Source organism: Notolabrus celidotus, chromosome 10 (assembly GCF_009762535.1).
Source record: "Notolabrus celidotus isolate fNotCel1 chromosome 10, fNotCel1.pri, whole genome shotgun sequence".
Taxonomy (NCBI): domain Eukaryota; kingdom Metazoa; phylum Chordata; class Actinopteri; order Labriformes; family Labridae; genus Notolabrus; species Notolabrus celidotus.
In genome coordinates this window covers 21,102,666-21,121,697 of record NC_048281.1, presented here as the reverse complement: position 1 = coordinate 21,121,697, position 19,032 = coordinate 21,102,666, and the positions used below count along the sequence as shown (strand labels likewise).

The window sequence follows — 19,032 nt, the reverse complement described above, 5'->3', positions numbered from 1 at the left end:
TGAAATATCTATGTTTTGTTTTTCCCCCTCCCACAGAAAAAATGATGATAGGATACATACAGCTCTAAAACAGGAAGTTATCAGAGCTTAGAATAGGATCATTTGTTTAATTTATCTAATCCACACCAAAGCAGTTTTATGGCCCTTTTCCACCGGCCTGTATTAGCCCTACCCTACTCGACTTGACCTGACTCTACTAGGTTTGTGTTGCGTTTCCACGGGCGCGGTATCTCGTGTCAGATACCAGTTTTTAGTACCTGCTCTGCTATGGTTCCAAGTGAGCTGAGCTGATACTAAAAGGTGACATCGACAGACTGCCGGCCACTTATTGGTCAGAGAATGTCGCCACCGAATGGTCATGAGCGCGACGCCCAACACAGAAACCAGACCCACCATTTTAAAAAATGACATCAGTACTGTACAACGTATGCACGCAGAGCTTCTCCATGGTCCATTGATGAGGCGCAGACTCTCTCGCTCGGCCTGCGTCAAAAAGCCACAGACCGAGCAGCAAGTACACCATTGCCTCCATGTCCTCCATTTTTTGTGATTGTTGTGTTTGTGTCACGTTCAAAATGATGTAAACGAAGTTTCGCGCAGCTGTGTTATGAAGACCCCGCCCACTGTGAGTCGGTACTCGGGCTGGTGGAAAAGGTGCCCCAACCGAGTACAGCCGAGTCGGGTCGAGTAGGGCCGGAACTGTGTAGTGGAAAAGGGCCAATAGTCTTACTTTTGGTGGGTTACGTTCTGAACTTGGCAAGATTACATTTTCCAGAAAGCTACCTTTTTACAGATAAAGGTTGAATGTACTTTTTTTGTTATTTATCATAAGACAAAGCTTGGCTAGCTGCACCCTGCTGCCTCAAGTGTAGATTCTATTGATGCTATGCTAGCTGGTTTTCGCAGCTTCTAATTTATCAATTGTGCGCTACGTATCAAGATTCACTCTTTTCTTTTGTGTTCAAAGTTATTAGACATGTTAGTTCAGGGTATCCCATCAGCGACTGAAAAGAAAATGTACACTGAAAATGCTGAAGGTATTGTGGACATGTAAGCTAAGACAACATTTGTCAACCAGCTAGCTACCATCAGACAACAACTAAGGTTTCAGCCATGGTCAAGATAATATTACCGTTAGCCAAGAAGTGGCCCAAAGGCATGAATCCCAGTTAACATATTAGTTAGCTAGAAATGTATTTGCTAGCTTTCGTACTATTAACTAGGAGGTGGTTGATTACTAGCTTTAGCTACTGTGTATAGGTAGTTGTAGGTTAATAAATATATGTAATTTTATCTTGAATATGGCCTCATGTCTCTCTGGATAGTTATATAGAAACTAGTGTCAGGTACAATGACCTTGATTCTGGAATTCAGTGTCACTAAATTATGACAAGCATTTAAACTTCACAAAGTTTAAAGTCAGGAAAATGTCTGCCAAACAACAGTGGTGAATTGATCTTCTTACTCAAAACAGTGGTTCATAAAATGTCAAATTATTCTTTTAAGAGTTCAGACCAAATTAGGGTTACCAACTTTTAACACAAGGTTATGGGGAAGTAAAATTTACCATCCCTCTATGAATGGTAAACTCTAAACAGGAGTTATTTCTTACTGGAGAATTTGGAAAAAGCTTTCAAACAAAGTATGCAAGAAGTGTAGCAGACCCAGGACATATGGGAGACAGCAGGTGGCTGAGAGAGTCGGAAGAGACGGAGGGATGGTAGGAAGCATGAAGATAGAGTGAAAGCAGCAGGGGAGGCAGGGGGCAGGGGGTTTGGGATGGACTAATAAATCGAGTGAGTGGCTCCATGCATTTTTGCCCGTGGGACGACTCAAGTCGCGCTCACCGGCGCAGTGCAACATCAGGGAATAGTATGTAATGAGAGATTATTCTCCCCTGTAGTGTTGGCTCATCATCATTGCCCCTCACAACCTCCCCAGCCTCCCACGAGGCACACGCCCCCCCCCCTAACACAAGCATGCAGACGTAGCATTTAGATGCAGGTGTGGGGTTATTTATTCGAACACGTGTAGACACACTTACACGGTGGCACACACATCTGGTGGACATGCTGTTGGTTTTGTGAGTAAGGTCAAACAGTGAGGTGTTATTGTTTAAATCTGCTGCTGGCGCCAATTTTGGGAGTCACACTCAGTAAGGCACACCACACATGGTTCAATGACACTCTCTCTTATCCACAGGTCTTTTTTAGCCCGAGGAGGACATTCTGTCTGAGGGTAGATTCTACATGCATCAAACCAGAACCCTCACTTGCCTTTTCTCTCTGTGTTTTTCTCTCTCCTCTGTCTCTCCAGCCAGTGGTCCTCCCCGCCCTGGAGCCAAGCAGCGACCACTAGATGTAGACTGGTGGTCCCAGCAGGGGTGGAGGCTCAGACACACCATTAGCATGAGGGAATTAGAGTCATTACAACTGGAAGGGCAATGGAGGACGAGTCCTTCAGTATGCAGAGGAGGAAGAAGATGTGTGAAGGGGGAAACAGGGGGAGAAGAGTTTAGTCCATTAGCTAAGAATCATGTCTCCAATACACAGTATACAAACTATGTAATAGATTACATGGATGGTCATAATTCTGAATGAACATTTTTAAAAGGCAAACATTGTACTTTAATGAATAATAAAGCAATACCTTAAAAGGGAAAAATTACATAAGCTACATGCTAAAATGGAATGTCCCTGAATTGAACCTTAGAAATTTCAAGCATTTCCTTTTATAGATGTCTCTTAGTGTGAAAATATCTGCACAATGAGCACCACAAAAGCAGCAGATGAGACTAAGTCAAAAAAGGCCCCTGTTACACCTTGTCTGCAATGTGTAACACACAGAGGTATAATGGTTGGGCAAAGTCATCCTACCTCTGATCCTCCCTCTGAGGTTGTAACAGTGGCATAATGGGCAGACGAAGGTGACGATTTCTAGCAGTCTGAGCCAGCAGGGAGGAATAGAGTTGTGTGTACATACATGTCTGAATACATATGCGGCACTCCCACTGTGCTTCTACAAGCCATGTCTCTTGTGCTTCTGCAACCCTGTAATGTGATGTGTAATCACATGCTGGGACACCAAAAAATATCAAGCCATATCAGGGTGCAATGTGTAAGTGTAAAGGCCCTGATGATGGCAGAAATCTGAGGTCAGCAATGTTGCAGAATTGCTGTGTGTAAGAGTCTAAATTTGAAGAGTTTAGCATCTGAGGTCAGATATGTTCAGGGTGGTATAGGAGCATGGATTTTAAGTCCATAGTTGTTGTCTAGGAGTGATATCAGTAGCTCAGTAAAGCCTGGTATGCTAAGATATGGGCAGTTTGTGTAGTACTCTATCTCTATACATCAAGACTCGTTTTATGGTTTTTTTTTTATGCCCCCCTCCATAAAAACTATCCATATGGACTGTAAAATGCTAGGCCTGGCCCTTTCCCCTTATTTCTGCTTAAAGTTGGAAGCACTGAAAAATAACTTTCCTACATCTCAATTTGTTCCATTGTGATCTTTTTTACACATTGGCTTACCTCCACTGGAAAGCATTTTAAGAATGTCACAGATAACATGAATTAAATCTACATTATTGCCTAAATAACTGCTTAAACAAGCACAAACATCAATTTTTTGCTCCAAAAAGTAATACACTAGAATTGTATGTTCATGCATTGTCTCACACATATGTCCTCCATGTTTATTTCCAATTTGCTTTGGATTTTCTGAATTACCTTTTAAATCCATGCCCAGCTCTTGTTCAAAAGGAAAATTCTCACAGTGTAGCCATGGCATTGGGGTGTGGGAGGACAGATCAGCATCCCCTCCATGAACATGACCCTGTCTTTGAGTCTCCATCATCTCATTAACTTCCACCGGGCAGCCTGGGCAGCATCCTTTATCTTTATACATGCAGGATATGAGTCAAAACTGCAGGCAGACTGAGCAATTATCTGCTTTTTAAGTAAGGTCAGAAAAGGAAAACTCAATATCCACTGGTCACTTTGTTACTATAAAGACAGACAGAACCCTCACACAGAGGAGCACAAGATCTCTGAAGGAAGTACTTTTCTTTGTCGAGCCTTTGCAATTAAAACTCACATTCCCATCTGTAAAATGTGTAATAATAGCTAGAACAATTAGGACTGAATACGTGCGATCATTGAGATAATGAAAAAGCAAAAGCGTGGCGTCTTGTGTGTGACAAAAAAAGCCCTTGAAACAGTTTGTTTTAACAAGGAAATTCCATTTCCATTAACTTACAAATGAGTGTCTTTTTCTCATTAGAAAACATAGTGGTGCTCCAGTGATAATGATCCCACCATGTTGTCTGGTGCCTCACTCACACTAAATTATACATCAAGACTTGCGCTCTTGTTTAAATTAGAAGCAAATCTTGTTGTGTGTATGTTGGCTGGAACTTTTTTTTTCAGAATATGATTGTGAATTAAAAAAATCCTCACATTGCATCATTCTATGTACTAGTAGATGCACTAATGGTTCTTTAATTAGACTTTAATGTTTGCACTCCTCCCCCAACTCTCACAAACGCTGAAATAGCAATGGCATGAAATTATCCACTGAGCACAGACAGCATGTGTGTATATATAAATTAACAGGAGTCTGACTAACATTTCAGTAATTTCATTGACAAGAAATTTGATTTTCAGTTATCGTTGAATTGCCTAATGTGTCAGAGGCAACAAAATATGAAATGAATGAGACACTGTAACACCTTTTCCTCCACTTTCTTAAACTTTTAGAAATAAAACATAATGACATAGCTCAGTTTTTTTGCTCATTTTAAACTATATTGATGGTGGTCAACACACAAAAGAGGCTATATGTAACGTGTCCTGTGCGTCATCTTCATTTTTATTATCATTAATGTCATCATCATCGTCATCCTCAGGTCGTCCATAGACTCAGCTTGGCCAGGTGTATGTTTCTATACACTCTCTCCAGGGCAAAGGAACAATAGCAACTGCATTATAAAACTCCTGATGCTGCAGTCTGCTTAATGTGAGATATCATCATCAACAGCACTCAGCGATATCTCACACCTGCCTCATCAGGAGCAATGTAGAAAGGATGCAAAAACAGAGTTTAAACTCTGCAAGATACAACATATTTGACTAAAAAAAAAGCATTCCTACTGGTTGGTAAAATTGCTTTAAATTGTCAGTGTTGGGACACTGGTGGCCTAGCGGTCTAAGTGCCCCACGTACAGACGCTACAGTCCTCGTTGCAGGGGTCACCGGTTCGATTCCCAGCCGGTCGACCATTTCCTGCATGTCTTCCCCTGCTCTCTACTCCCCACATTTCCTGTCTCTCTTCAGCTGTCCTATAAAATAAAGGCAAAAAGGCCAAAAAATGTAACTTTAAAAAAAATTGTCAGAGCTTATGTCTCCAAACTCAGATCTGGGACACAACACTTGTGACCTGTTTTTTGGGGGGTTTCCAGGGAAGCCTCCTTCCTCCCACTGAAATATGTTCCTCTAAAACATGTCTGTGATCTCAAGCAATGGAAGTTTATAAGGCATGTAAAATTTCTTCAGATCCTTCAAGTGCCCTAAATTCTTTCTGCGAGGGCTGTACAGCAAGAAAAAGCAAACACTTCTCTAACTCCACTTGAATTTTTGTCCCCTCGCTCCTCCTCCTCCTCCTCCTTCCACTCTCCCCTCTGAAACATTCACTAATAATCATCACAGTGCCTCATTAAGGATCATGGGAGAGGAGGCACAGGCGGCTCCAGATGTTTGGTGGAAAAGCCCTGAGGTCCGGCGTCTGTGTCAGAGGACTTGTGTGTGTATCTGTCGCTTATAATAGGCACTATCAAACGTGCATAATTGCATGAGTGTGTGTAAGTGTATGCGTATGTGACACTTAAAAATCTGGGCTTTTGATTCTTCCTGCACTGCTTCCAGGCATCAGTCTGCGTGTTCCACTGCCCCACTTCTGAAGAAAGTTTCCTCTGAGAGCGAACACTAGATGGAGATCTCTGCATGGTGCTATCATCTGTCTCTTTGTCTGCTGGTGTTGTCACAATGAGTGATCTGGCAGGTGAGGACATGCAGGTTGTAACAGGATTTGAATGATTTATGGGGCTAATAGTGACTGCATATTGAAATATGACCCTTTCAGTGTTTTCCAACTTTTTGGTAATCTATTTGAAAATCTCTTGACTGTTACTATCAGTATGATATAAATAACATTACATGTCTTCTAGACACAATAGGCACTTACAGTTTTTAAACTTAAAGTGACAGTTCAAGTTAGAGGAGCACAGGATACACTCTCCCCATTCAGTGCTCTTTCTATTTCTAAGTAAAATAAGTCTAATTGTAACAGTTTCTTATTATCGACCTTGTGTCATGAGTGGCTTCTGTTTAGTTTTGTATTTTCCTGTTGTGTTAATCATTCCTTGGGTTGTCTTGTTCATTGTTACTCTGGTTTTGTTTCATATTTTTCCTGTGTGTTTCATGTCTTGTGTAATTGTATGTATTTTCTCTTGTGCTTCTTAGCTCAGTGTCCAGTGTTTCCTTTTTTACATGGATTAGTTGTTCTGTCTGTGGCTGTTTTCGAAACCGCCTACTGTACTAGCAGTACGTACTGATTTGGCCAAAATTCAGTATGTAGTAAGTAGTATGTGAAAAAGAGCAAAATCTGCAGTATGCCAAAACTCCCCGGATGTCTACTGATTCAGGAAGATTTCCCACAATGCACAGCGCTCGTTCCGCTTTTTCTTTTCTCTTCTTTTTTTGACAGGGTAACTCTGTTTCTAGGTGCTATGAAAATTATTGAATTACATATAAACCACTTCCTAACTTTTTAAATCATTAGTGTATGCTACAGAAGCAGTTTTGCGATCAGCTTGGCTGTTGTTTACTTCCACTTTCCGAAACCGGAAATTCAGTGACGTCTGGCCCAGCATGCTGCAGAACAGATCGAACGGTCATACTACATACTAAATTCAAACGCAGTATGTAGTATGCATTACCTACTGCCTACTACATTAGCAGGTGGTAGGTAGCAGGCCGTTTCCAAAACAGCTGGGGCCTGGTTTAGTTTTACTTCCTGCCCTTGTGTTTCCCTCCAGTTTTGATTGCACTTATTTGTTTCACCTGTGTCGTGTCACACCTGCGTTGATTACCCTAGTTAGTTCCACAGGCTGTTTTCGAAACCGGCTGCAACATACCACCTATGAATGTAGTATGCAGTACGTACCGCATACTACATACTGCGTTTGAGGGTAGTATGTAGTATGACTGTTCTGTTGGATCTGTTTTGCAGTATGCTGGGTCAGGCGTTGCTGGATTTCCGGTTTGGGAAAGCGGATGTAAACTACGGCCAAGGTGTTCGCGAAAATGCTCTTTTGGCATCTATTTATAATTTAAAACCTTAAGCGGTTTATATGGAACTAAATAATTTTTTTAAAGAAAAAGCGTAACGTTAGCACTGTGCATTGTGGGAAACAGTATGCGAGGGAGACTGGTCAGATGCAAACTGAGACATTTTTCTGAATCAGTACAGCATCCTGGTAGTTTTGGAATACTGCAGATTTTGCTCTTGTTCTATGCTACATACTACATACTAAATTTTAGCCAAATCCGTACGTGCTGCTAATATAGTAGACGGTTTTGCAAACAGCCACTGTTTTCCCTTTCCCATGTCAGTTCATTGTTGAGTCTTGCCCGAGTGTTGTCAGTCTGCATTTCGGATGTGTCCACATGTGACACCTTGGCACAGCTGAGGTCTCCACTCCACTTTTCTGAGAGTGCAGTATTATTTCCCTCTCTTTCAAAAAGCTAATTGTATCCTTAGCTTGTGGCTGAAAAATGTACACCCCGTTATTGAAATCAAAGTGAATGAAACATGAGTGAAAATGATGAGAATAGAATAATACCATGTCTACAATGTCTCTGGGGTGTTGTCAAATCTGGCACCTGGAAACCAGCATCCACTCATCCATGCAGGTGATGAATATTTAATCCTGCTGTTGTCTTCTCTAAACATTTATCTTTCACTGGAGCCCACAGAGAGAGGTGAGACACACTCAGAGGAAGATAATGGAGAGAAAATGACTAAATTTAAGCAACTCTTCAAACAATCAAATGACAGCAGAAGCAAAATACTCAGCTTGATGTCTTATTTGAAACAATTTAGTGTACACCAGAAGGTCTGTTTCTATGCATAGACAGTCACACCGAATCAGGTTTTTGCATGCAGCAGAGAGGCCTGATGGCATCAATCTAATTGCTGTCTGCATCTGCTGCTCCCTGCTGTATCAGCGGACAGGAATTTTATATATCATAAGATGGATTTGGCTTCCTTGTTTGATCATTTTGATGGCCTTTATCATCATTCTTCAGTGTTTTGTATGTTTCTACATCAATCACAACATGTTTCGAAAAGGCTGCTTCTCACATCAAATGTCAAATTCACCCATTCACACCACATTCATACACTGATGGCAGGGGCTGCTTTGTAAAACACCCATTAGTATTAACTAATCCCACTCACACACTGCTGGCACAGCCACTGGAAGCAATTTGGGGTTCAGCGTCTTGCCCAAGAACACTTTAGCGTGCCGACTGCAGGACCTGAGATGGAACTGCCAACCCTCCAATTTAGAGATGACCGATTCTACCACTGAGCCTTAGCTGCATCCATATAAGTTAGTACAAACTAGCTAGCTGAATGTTAGGAAGGACTAGTTATTGGTTCCAAATAAAATGAGGTAGAATACACATTAGGCTGCTTTGATATTTTTCCAAAACAAAGGAACCTGAAAGCAAAATGCAAAGCAATATGTAAGATATTTGTACAGAGCACCAGGGGGAGGTCAGATGTGGTCTCCAAACATTGCTGTCTATTTTCTATGTAAGTGTTCATTAACCAGATATATCTACATGGCAGCTTAAACTGGTAAACAAGTGTTTACACAGTGTTTAAGCACAAGTCTTAGCTAACGTTAACAGCAGGATTTCGTCACAAAAAGGTAACCTATTGGGCAAGTTTGTATTCCAACCTGTAGATGGTGCTAGATGAAAAGTGAATAGATTAGCCACCGAAATCAATGGGAATCACCTTCAAGGGGGCAATTGATTTAGAACATTTTCAGGAAATCCAAAGTTTTTTTTTTGATTTCCTCATGGAAACAAAGACCTCCAAATCAAGCATGGTCTATTCATACCAGATGCATGGCTAAAAGTCCGACTCTGACTTAACTATGTTCCTATAGTCATACCCAATTAGACACCATAGTGTGTATTAACCTGGTGTACACAAGGGAAAAGACAAGCTTTTTTTGTCAAGAAGTTTGGATTTTCTTTGCCAATAGTCATTCTTTCATTTTAGAGTTCATATAGCTACTGTTTATTCTGTTGTGTTTTGTAGAACATTGACAGCAAAATCAACATGAAAAATTACATTTTGAGTTATTGATCTGTGCACTTAACAGTATGGATGTAGAAAAGAGGGAGAGGACCCAGGTGCAGATTGGAAGAGAATTTAATAAACTAAAAACAGATATAAAACAAACTTACTCCAAACTAAATCCTGGGAACAACAAAACACTGGGACACTGGAAGACAGGAATCCACATCACATCACACGTCATAAGCACAATGAACAGGCACAGAAGGGAGGAAACAGAGACTAAATAGACAAACTGGGTAATGAGTAAGGACACACAGGTGAGGACAACAAGGCATAGGTAAAGACAATCACAATGGCGGGAAAACACAGGCAGTAACACTAAACTTAACACAAGACTATTCTACAAAATAAAACACTGAAAACCAACTCAAGACCACAGGAAAACATGTAGCAAGAAAACAAAACACTAAACACACAAGAACACACAAAAGAAGGCAACAATCAATGAAACACAAAGAAAACACAAAACACAAGCAACCCATGACACGCTGGTTGTTTATGCGGGACAAGAAACAAAAATTTGAAGGGTCGACTGTGCAAACTACTTCTTATGATCCATATCTATGTTGGTTGGGATCATTTTAGTGAAAGAGTCAGCTGTGTGATCTTAGCAACATATGTATGCCTCTTTGGAACCAATGGTTAACACTGATTTATACACATGATTTTAGCAGTATAAAATATCACTTACTGAGAATCTTTGCCCTGGAAAATGTTAAAAAAAAAGCTGCAGCAGAAGGCTTCCTGCAGTGATGCTGTTAATCACTTTGTGTGACCCCTTTCTCCTCGCAGCCATTAAAGGCACTTGTATGACTATACAGAAAAAAAAAAGATTGTTACGCTGACAATCTTGTTTGCTTTTGTAGCTCATATAGAGGCATTTATTTGAATTCCAGTCTGTTTTAAAACCAGTGAAAAACTCCTCACAGGAGCTTTAGCCGTTTGAATCATAGCCCCATCTATAATTGAACTAATTTGGAAATAATTTTCAAATGTTTATCTAAAACAAGGCTAGACAAGTGTGATTTCAATACAACCAAAACATGGGCATTACCTTGAGAATTTAGGATCAATGGTTTATGATTAGCCTTACTGGGTTTTAGAGTGGACAGCATATAAATGTCAGCTTTTCCTCAATTATTTCCCAGACAGCATGAGTCCTCCATTTCAATGAAACCAAAAAATTACTTATTAGATTTGTTCATCTTCCTGGCTCTTAGGAAATTGCCTGCCTGTTCTGAATACTCTGTCCTTTTTCAGCTGTAGTGCAGTTTGAGGACAGTTTGGCCATGGTTGTATACTCACAAGAAATAAACATTCAAACCCAACCTCCATTTCAAACATCATATCATCAAGGAAATATGTGATGGGGAATTCATAGAAGACTATAACGACAGTAAGAGAGCCTGGCTGCAGTTACAGGCTACCAAAGTAGCATCATATGCTTACGCTGTGTGTCTGCCATGGATTATTTTCCTTCATTATAGTGTCTTTTTACAGTTTTAAGTCTCCTGCCTTGTCTGTTGATTTACCTGTCGCTTCGGAAAGGTACTGCGGAACGTTACTATCTCCTCAGTGTATTCTGTGCCAGAGAGAACAATGATGCACTCTGGCACTTTAACTTAACATTTCACTCAGGTAGATCCCTAAACCTTCCTAAACAAAACAAAACAATACTGTTGCACTGTACTTCTGGCACAGATGTTGTGAGCAGTGAACAGCAAAACAGGGAGGACCCAAATGCAGACAACAAAAGAAGTTACATGGAACTTACTGAGAAAAAAAGGCACAGGGCAGGCCAAATTAGAGAGAGAAAACAAGTGTACACAGACGCTATATCCAAAAAGGAGCTGGAAGAAATGCCAGTTAAAACAGGTGAACGGTCAGATACACAGGTAAGGCAGGGAAAACAGATTTAACAGAGGTATTTAGAAAAAACAAGTTTGAAATATCAATCAAGACAGGCAGAACATGGAAATGTAGCTTATTCATTGTAGGCTGATAAGTGGAAGGAGTTGCCTGGGCAATGTTGGGATAAAAGAGAGGGGAAGTCCAGCGGCATCTGGAGGGAAGCTGAAGACTGGTAGGTGTGATGAACAGAGGACACTGGGGCATGTGAGACATCTAAGTGAGTTACTTTAACCTTAGATTAACCATAGATTAAATACACTCACATTAAAGCTGCTGTTGGTAGGAATGGTGTCAAAAACTTTACTTTTTCTCTGCCAGGTTTGAAGAAAAGGTCATAATATCCATTGGTACTCATCAGTACGTGAAGTAATTTGAGCCTATCGCGAAATCTCTGTGCTTTCCAATGCCTTTGTATAAAGCAATGTTATTATTCCCCTCGTTCCCGTTATGACGGACCAATCGTAGCTAATCTCCAATCCTCTGTCTTGATTGGTCGAGTGGCGCCCCCCCTATGTCACCCTGATTAGCTGGGAAGCCACTACTTCCTCATAGAACGTGCACAACAATCTTTTGTGGACGGGATTATGGGAGCAGAGAGGGGAGGGGTAGTGTTGACCATCTAAATCTCTCTCCGAACTGATGTTAATATCATGACTACTAACAGCAGCTTTAATTACCCAACTAAACTAGAAAAAGTATCATCTGACATACAAAGTTCAAAACGATCTACAGTGATTTTGTGCCATATAAATGTAGAACCACTTTGCTTAAAAACTAAAACAAGGATTCTATTCACCTTGTATTTGATTGGCACATTTTGAAATAACGTACAAAACTTTAATTGAATTGAATTACATGCTTGTGATTGTTATTAACTTGGTGTGAAACATCATCTTCAGTTGATGGTCCAATTACTGTTTTCTGTACACTTCATTGTGTAATGTATTCACCATACTAACAAGAAGGTCTCTTTGAGGACATTCAGTACACAGTGAGGCTTTAGATTTTAAGGAAATTCAAAACCTTTACTTAATACTCTCTGCACTTTACATCAGACTATTTCTGCTGCAGCATAGGGGGGACACAAGCTTGATCAAGTCTGGAAACATATTTTGATGTGAAGTGAAATAAATGAGGTATGACTGTCTTTACAGAACCACTGAACCACACATTTTTAAAGCCTCCTGCTAAGAACCTCATTTAATATGGTTTATATAGCTTTTAATATGGATACATACTGTGGGTTACAAGGATTTATGATAATATATTCCATACTTAATTCAATGAATAAAGAGGTGAACATACATGAACTGGAATACCTCTGTTTTTTTTGTTTTTTTTTAAAGTGAAAACGGGGCGCTGGTGGCCATAAGCGCCCCACGTATAGAGGCCATAGTCCTCGTTGCAGAGGTCGCTGGCTCAATTCCCGGCTGGTCGATCATTCACTACATGTCTTCCCCCACTCTCTACTCCCCACATTTCCTGTCTCTCTTCAGCTATCCTATTTATTAAAGGCCAAAATGCCAAAAAATATAACTTAAAAAGAAAAAAAGAAAAAGTGAAAACGGTTCAGCTATGCTCACATTGCTACATGGTACAATACTACTACAATACCAATACTAATACTAATATTTCATAGACTTCTCAACTTTATAGGTTCGATCATTTTACTTCCAAACACTTCCTGTTTGTGTATTCACATGGTTAATGTCACTATAATGTATAATGTAACTATATATGTTTTATTGTCACTTTTTTTATATCCACTTTACTTCGTAATCTATTAACTTTACAAAAGAGAAACTTCCATTATTCAAGGCTTAATGGAGGGTGGGTTAGTAGGGCCTACAGAGGTCCTCAGGGGCCAAATGATAGCCATGTGACATCACTGGCCCTCCCAACAGATGGCAGCAAACAGCTCCCTGTGTCAAACAGAGTGCTTCTTTCTAAAACAAGATAAGGAGCCACATTTGTTGCATTTAAAACCTTTTTACCTCATCTCCTGATTACTTCCACTGTCTACAGGAAGAGCAATCCGTTTTTCAAGCAACCTCATATAGTCTTCAATACAAAGGGTATTCCATTTGTATAGATGACTAGAAAGTTTCTGACTTAGAAAAGCACCTGTTGCTCAGAGATGATAAAAGAGTTGGTGGAGCCTGTCAGTTTAATGAAGTTCAATTGGACCAAATACAGTCCCATAACTCATATGTCTTTCACTTTTTTTTTTTTTTTGATTAACTTCTCATAAATTAAATCTGTATATAGAGGCAAACAACAATACAGTTGTAAATGTCTTATTGAACTAAAACCCTATCATGTTTGAGGTAGATTGCAAACATTATCCAGTCCACAGAGAAGATTTGTCACAGATTTCAAATATTACAAGACGTAGAAGCTGAAGCCTTTTTCGATGATAGCTAATGGATTCATTGTAGGGTTATAGTGATCCTAAAAATAATAAAAAGCTTTAAATGTATTATGAAGACCATTATGGTGGGATATAGAATTAGGTATAGCAATGCATTTCAAAAATATAAAGATTGTAAAAACTTTACCATCTTTAAGTTTTGTGTACAGAGAGATAGTTCCAACATCCTGACCACGTCCTAGGCTCTGGCAGAGGTTAAGGGTCTCTGAACTGTAAGATCTTAAAAAATGACTCACAACTATAAAATGAAAGAGATTCAACAGTGGGATTTGAACCTGACTCATGACTGTGTTAGTGCCTTGCTAAACTCCCCTGCTCGAAGCAGGCCCTTCCCTGGTGGGCGTGCGTGAGTGTCCCAAGCCCTCTCTAAATATAACTCCCTTCCATAACAGAAAGAGAGAAGGAGGGAAAGAAGTATTCACCCAATCAGAAGCGCTGTGAAAACTTGTCAGAGAGGAGTTTTTTTAGGATACACTGTGTTTGTCTCTTACCGTTTTGATCCACTTTGTGGCCCCGGGTGGTGCTGGTGGGGCGCACCGCGGGAGGTGCATTGTGCGTATGCAAACTGAACGACATGGCCATTGTATGCGTTTGGGCATATATGGACGCACCGACGGCTCGGAGGATATAACCCGACTGAAGTTTCAGGAGCGGAGTGTTGCCCTCGGCTGTGTTTTGCTCTGCGCGTTTTTCCTTCCTCAGACTTTCTCTTGGCATTAACCGCTCCGCGCCGTCGCTATGAGCTGCCTGGATGTGATGTACCATCAAAGCTATGGAGCGCACTACCTCCCTGCAGCGGCGTACAAGGCGACGTACTACAACCACCACCACCACCACCAGCAGCAACAACAGGTGAGAGATACACCGTACCAGAGAGGGGTTTTTTATTCATTGTGGATCAAGGCTGTTTACAAAGTTCTGTGTGAAGATGTCATGACTACTCTTTTTGGTTTACTGTTCAGTAGTTATTAATGAAAAAAGTGCGAAATAAAGTATGACGCAAAGAAAAATGAAAAATAGCCTGAGTTGTTAACTTCAGGAGTAAAGTACATAAAGTGAAGAAATCTTTAATTAAAAGTCATTGTAGAAATATTTTGGACGCATTTTAAATCAAAAATGTTTTTCTGTGTTGTTGGCTCCTGTTCAGGACACCGCCTCAAACTTTCTTTACGCCTCATACACACACCTCTTCACTTCAGTTTGTGTTTTAGACGATAAAATTCCTGCCTGAAGCTCGGCATTCACTTCAGGTCATGCGTAATGACACGGAACTATTAATCCTGCGGTCAAATGGTGATGTAATGACAGCCGGTCAGTCACTCAAGTATGTGGATGAGACTCATTGAGCAGTGGGAATGTGGTATGGGAAAAAAGAAACTCATTTTCACACAACTCCCAAGCTGCTCCCAGATCAAACAAGGACTCATATCAGTGTAAATTTGAATAAGGTATTTATTCATTATAAGTTTGAGAGGTTATAAAGAGTATTAGGGAATTTGATTTCTCTGAAACAGAAGTTATGATCTACTTAAATGTAAGAACTTTGCTATTTGTATACACATTTTTGGGATTTAACAGTCAATCTTTCCCTCTTTTTTCCTCCAGAGACGGCTGAGTGTTTACAATAAAATGCAGGAGTGTATTGAGCAGCAGCAAGGAGGAGGGAGAGGGATGCTTTCCAGGGATCAGGGCCTCAGCCGCCAGGTTCAAGCAGCACCAGGAACCGAGTCAGGCCGTAGATCCACAACAGAGCTGAAGGATGGTACTCAACCAGCAGAGGCAGAGTACTTGAGCTCCCGGTGTGTTTTGTTCACCTACTTCCAAGGTGACATCGGCGATGTGGTGGATGAGCATTTTTCACGGGCTCTCAGCCAGTCCAGCACGTTCAACAGTGAGACCAAACCCATCCGAGTGACTCAGCCGTCTGCCTCAGCCACCACTGGATTATGGAAAGGTGAGGGGGCAAATACTCTGGTTAAAGTACTTTTATAATTAGTTTGGTAATCTGGTTTTATCATTAGCTTATAATTTGATATGATTTCATGGTCCATTTGGTCCAGGCAGATGGCATTCTACCAGTGTACCTGATTGAGGTTTCTGCCTGTTGTAAAAAGTTTTTTACCACTGTCACCAAGTGGATTAATGTTTGACCCTGTCTTTATTGGAAGTAACATGACACAGCTTGTGTCGTCATTAGTACTATAAAAATCCCTTGCTTGATTGGTAAAGTGTTTGTGTTGTCTTTTTCAGATGGTGGGTCTCTTCCTGAGAGTCAAAGCAGCTCTGTGTGGACCAGCACTTATCCATCCCAGGCCAGTCCTTGCCTCCCATCTGTCTCAGTCTCAGTCCACTCAGACTTCTCCACCAGCCCTGTTCCCTTCAACCACCCGGAAGGAGCTCTGTGGGCCGACCACGGCCTCTCCCAGACTAGCCTCCCACCTCCATCTACCCTCCCTGAAAGCTGGACCTACAGCCTGAGTCCCCAAAGTACAAGTGGCTACCCTAATGTTCACAACGTCTACCGTCCCCACCCTCATCCTCACATCCACACCAGACACCACCACCACCATCCCATGCTCCATTCATACCCGACTCACAGCCCAGCGTTGGATCCCAGGTTTAACCCTCTGTTGATGTCTGGGGTTAGGAGCCAGAACCAGCCCAGCACCAGTGCAGGAAGTTCGCCTCACAGCGATGGGGTGAAGACAGAGATGGACCCCGGCAGCAACAGCCCCGTCACAGCTACTTCTGTCACCTGGAGTCCCTCGTCACTCCATGGGCCCTTGGAGGTGTATGACTCAGGTAGATACATCATAAGAATATCTACAGAGTAATAAACACAACCTTAAATATGTATTCTAACCTTTTTCTTTCCTTCATGCAGTTCTTGATCAAACCAAAGCAAAGACTTCTGTTTGGTTCTGATGGCCTCACGGACAAAAGGATGGAATTAATTCACACCAATGAAGGACCTATTTTGTGGCTCTGTTATTGTTTGGCTGCAACACAAGCACTGTAATGTACAATGGACATGGAAAGCTTATTGTAGCTCACACTATGAGTCCTGCACTGTTCGAACAGCTTTTCATTCGGATGAACTCAGGCTTTGGACTGAAATGACAGCAGGCTAATGCTTTGGCCTGTGAAGAAGAAAAGAGAAATGTTCAGACTACGACAGGACTGCACAGACTACTACTTAAGAATGGGAGACATCCACTTCCTTGTCGGCACAAAGGATATTTCATTTCAGTGCAGTGTGAGACAAAGTGGTTCTGTTTCAAGAACTTGATTTTGATCCACATTTTGGTTTTGTACAGTACATTTTTGTTAATGAATGTTTATTTTGTGTGTACAGTTTTGCCAGGCTAAGGTGTTTGCTGGATGATTTCTGTTAAAAAAAATGTTGGAGTTTTTGCTACATTGCCTTCAGAGATTGTGTAGTGTAAATAGTGGTAATAATGTATGTTTAAGAAATAAATGGTTGAACTTAATTTATGAATGAAGGTTCTTTTTAAGACTAGCGTTTACTGCTTTCCTACGACATATATAAAATGATCGCAAAATATTCATTTTTTAACTAAAACGTATTTATTTCAAAGAGTAGCACATCACTAAGATGTATACTTATTGAAGATTACTCCACATTTCTTTTATTGAGAGACAAATGTATCATGCAAATCATTACAGACAACTTTCCCAGTGTAGGCCATATAATGTTGGAAGCCTCTGCTCATGTAAAATCAGGAAATCTCAGTTTCCTTTAGCTTGACAATACAAATAAGTTTCACGTGGAAAGGGAAATGAATCCACTTAGTGTCAATTTTTTGCAGGGTTTTTCTTTTTAACATTCTTACCAAACATTACACATTTAAAAAAAAGAGTCTATGATCTGACAAAACCGATGAGCAAAGCAGGGAAGATGTGATATGATATACAACACTATACAATACGATGTGTTACCATACCATACCATACCATACCATACCATATTGTATAGTAAGACCTAATATGATATAAATGAACCGACCATTATGAATAAGATGTATTATACGATACAATGTAAAATAATACTAACACTGAACACGATAGAAAACAGAACTGTACCAGAAAATATGGTAAGCCACATTACAATATGATACACCCCCATGTGATACAATACCATACAATGCAACAATATTCAATATGTTATAATAATATGCAATACATTTGAAATGGTAAGATATGATCCAATGTCATACCATACCATATCATACCATACCATACAATAGAGTAAGTACTTAATAATGATATTGATAAGTCAAATGATATGAATAGCTTGAATGACACTGCAATATGATATGACACATAATAAAACCATTCCAAACAAAATAGTAAGACATCTTGCAACACTTAAGGCTACCATAGGATACTATATGATACGATACGATACGATATGACATGAATTGATCAATACAATACAACAGGATACAACATGTTGCTAATTTAAATGATACGATATAATTCCAGTCGATACAATAAGCTACTCCAGATTCAATTTCGTTCCATACCATAAAATACTAATACCATACCATAGGTATTATGTGATGAGATATGATAAGATAGGGTATGGTATGACACAACATGATAAAATACCCAAAGATATGGCCACCATACCATATCATACCATACAATACCATAGCATAGGATATTGTTTGAGATGATATGAAAGAAGACAGCATGATAAGATACAATACCATGCCATACCATGCCATACCATACCATACCATACCATACCATACCATACCATACCATACCATATGGCAAGATTAATTACAATGCAATTTATCATCACTGTAGGTAAATTAGTCTTGGACCCAACCTATGAGCCAGGCATCATCTTCCTTATATGCACATAATTGGATGTCCAAAAATAAAAATTTAACCCTCCTGTTTTGTTTGTTTCTCTGGAACAGCAATAATGTTCCTGGGTCAATTTGACCCGGGGCACATTCAATTATCCAAAATTGTCAGAAACCAAAAAAATCCCAATACACATTTTTTAATCTTATTATTAACTCCATTACTAACCATTTAAATCAAGATTTGGTCCATTGGTGTTCTTTAATTCTCACAGATCATGGTTCAATGAGGATAACTCACTCGTTTTTCATTAAAATCCATGTTAAAACTTTTTTAAATTTACATTGGAAAGCCCTAAATATAAATGGAATAGTTTTACGTCATATAGATTTTTGTTTATTTAAAATTTTTATTTTT

General features: G+C 40.1%; 1 protein-coding gene across 2 annotated transcripts; it reads left to right on the top strand.

Annotated features, from left to right (window-relative positions):
* Positions 1-14,068: 14,068 nt before the first annotated feature.
* vgll3 (vestigial-like family member 3) lies at positions 14,069-17,267 on the top strand. 2 transcript variants are annotated; one of them, XM_034693272.1, is made up of 4 exons: positions 14,069-14,628; positions 15,382-15,730; positions 16,027-16,578; positions 16,661-17,267. In XM_034693272.1, the coding sequence occupies exons 1-4, from the start codon at positions 14,515-14,517 to the stop codon at positions 16,699-16,701; spliced, it is 1,056 nt and encodes a 351-aa protein (XP_034549163.1). In that variant the 5' UTR covers positions 14,069-14,514; the 3' UTR covers positions 16,702-17,267. The 2 variants fall into 2 exon arrangements, with proteins under 2 accessions (XP_034549163.1, XP_034549164.1); XM_034693273.1 differs by lacking the exon at positions 14,069-14,628 and adding an exon at positions 14,864-15,224.
* The last annotated feature ends 1,765 nt before the right edge of the window (positions 17,268-19,032 follow it).

Coding starts and splice junctions, on each gene's coding strand:
- vgll3 (XM_034693272.1), top strand. CDS start 14,515: ATGAGCTGCCTGGATGTGATGTACCATCAAAGCTATGGAGCGCACTAC. Junction 14,629..15,381: donor ACCACCAGCAGCAACAACAG/GTGAGAGATACA, acceptor TTTTTCCTCCAG/AGACGGCTGAGTGTTTACAA. Junction 16,579..16,660: donor CTTGGAGGTGTATGACTCAG/GTAGATACATCA, acceptor TCCTTCATGCAG/TTCTTGATCAAACCAAAGCA.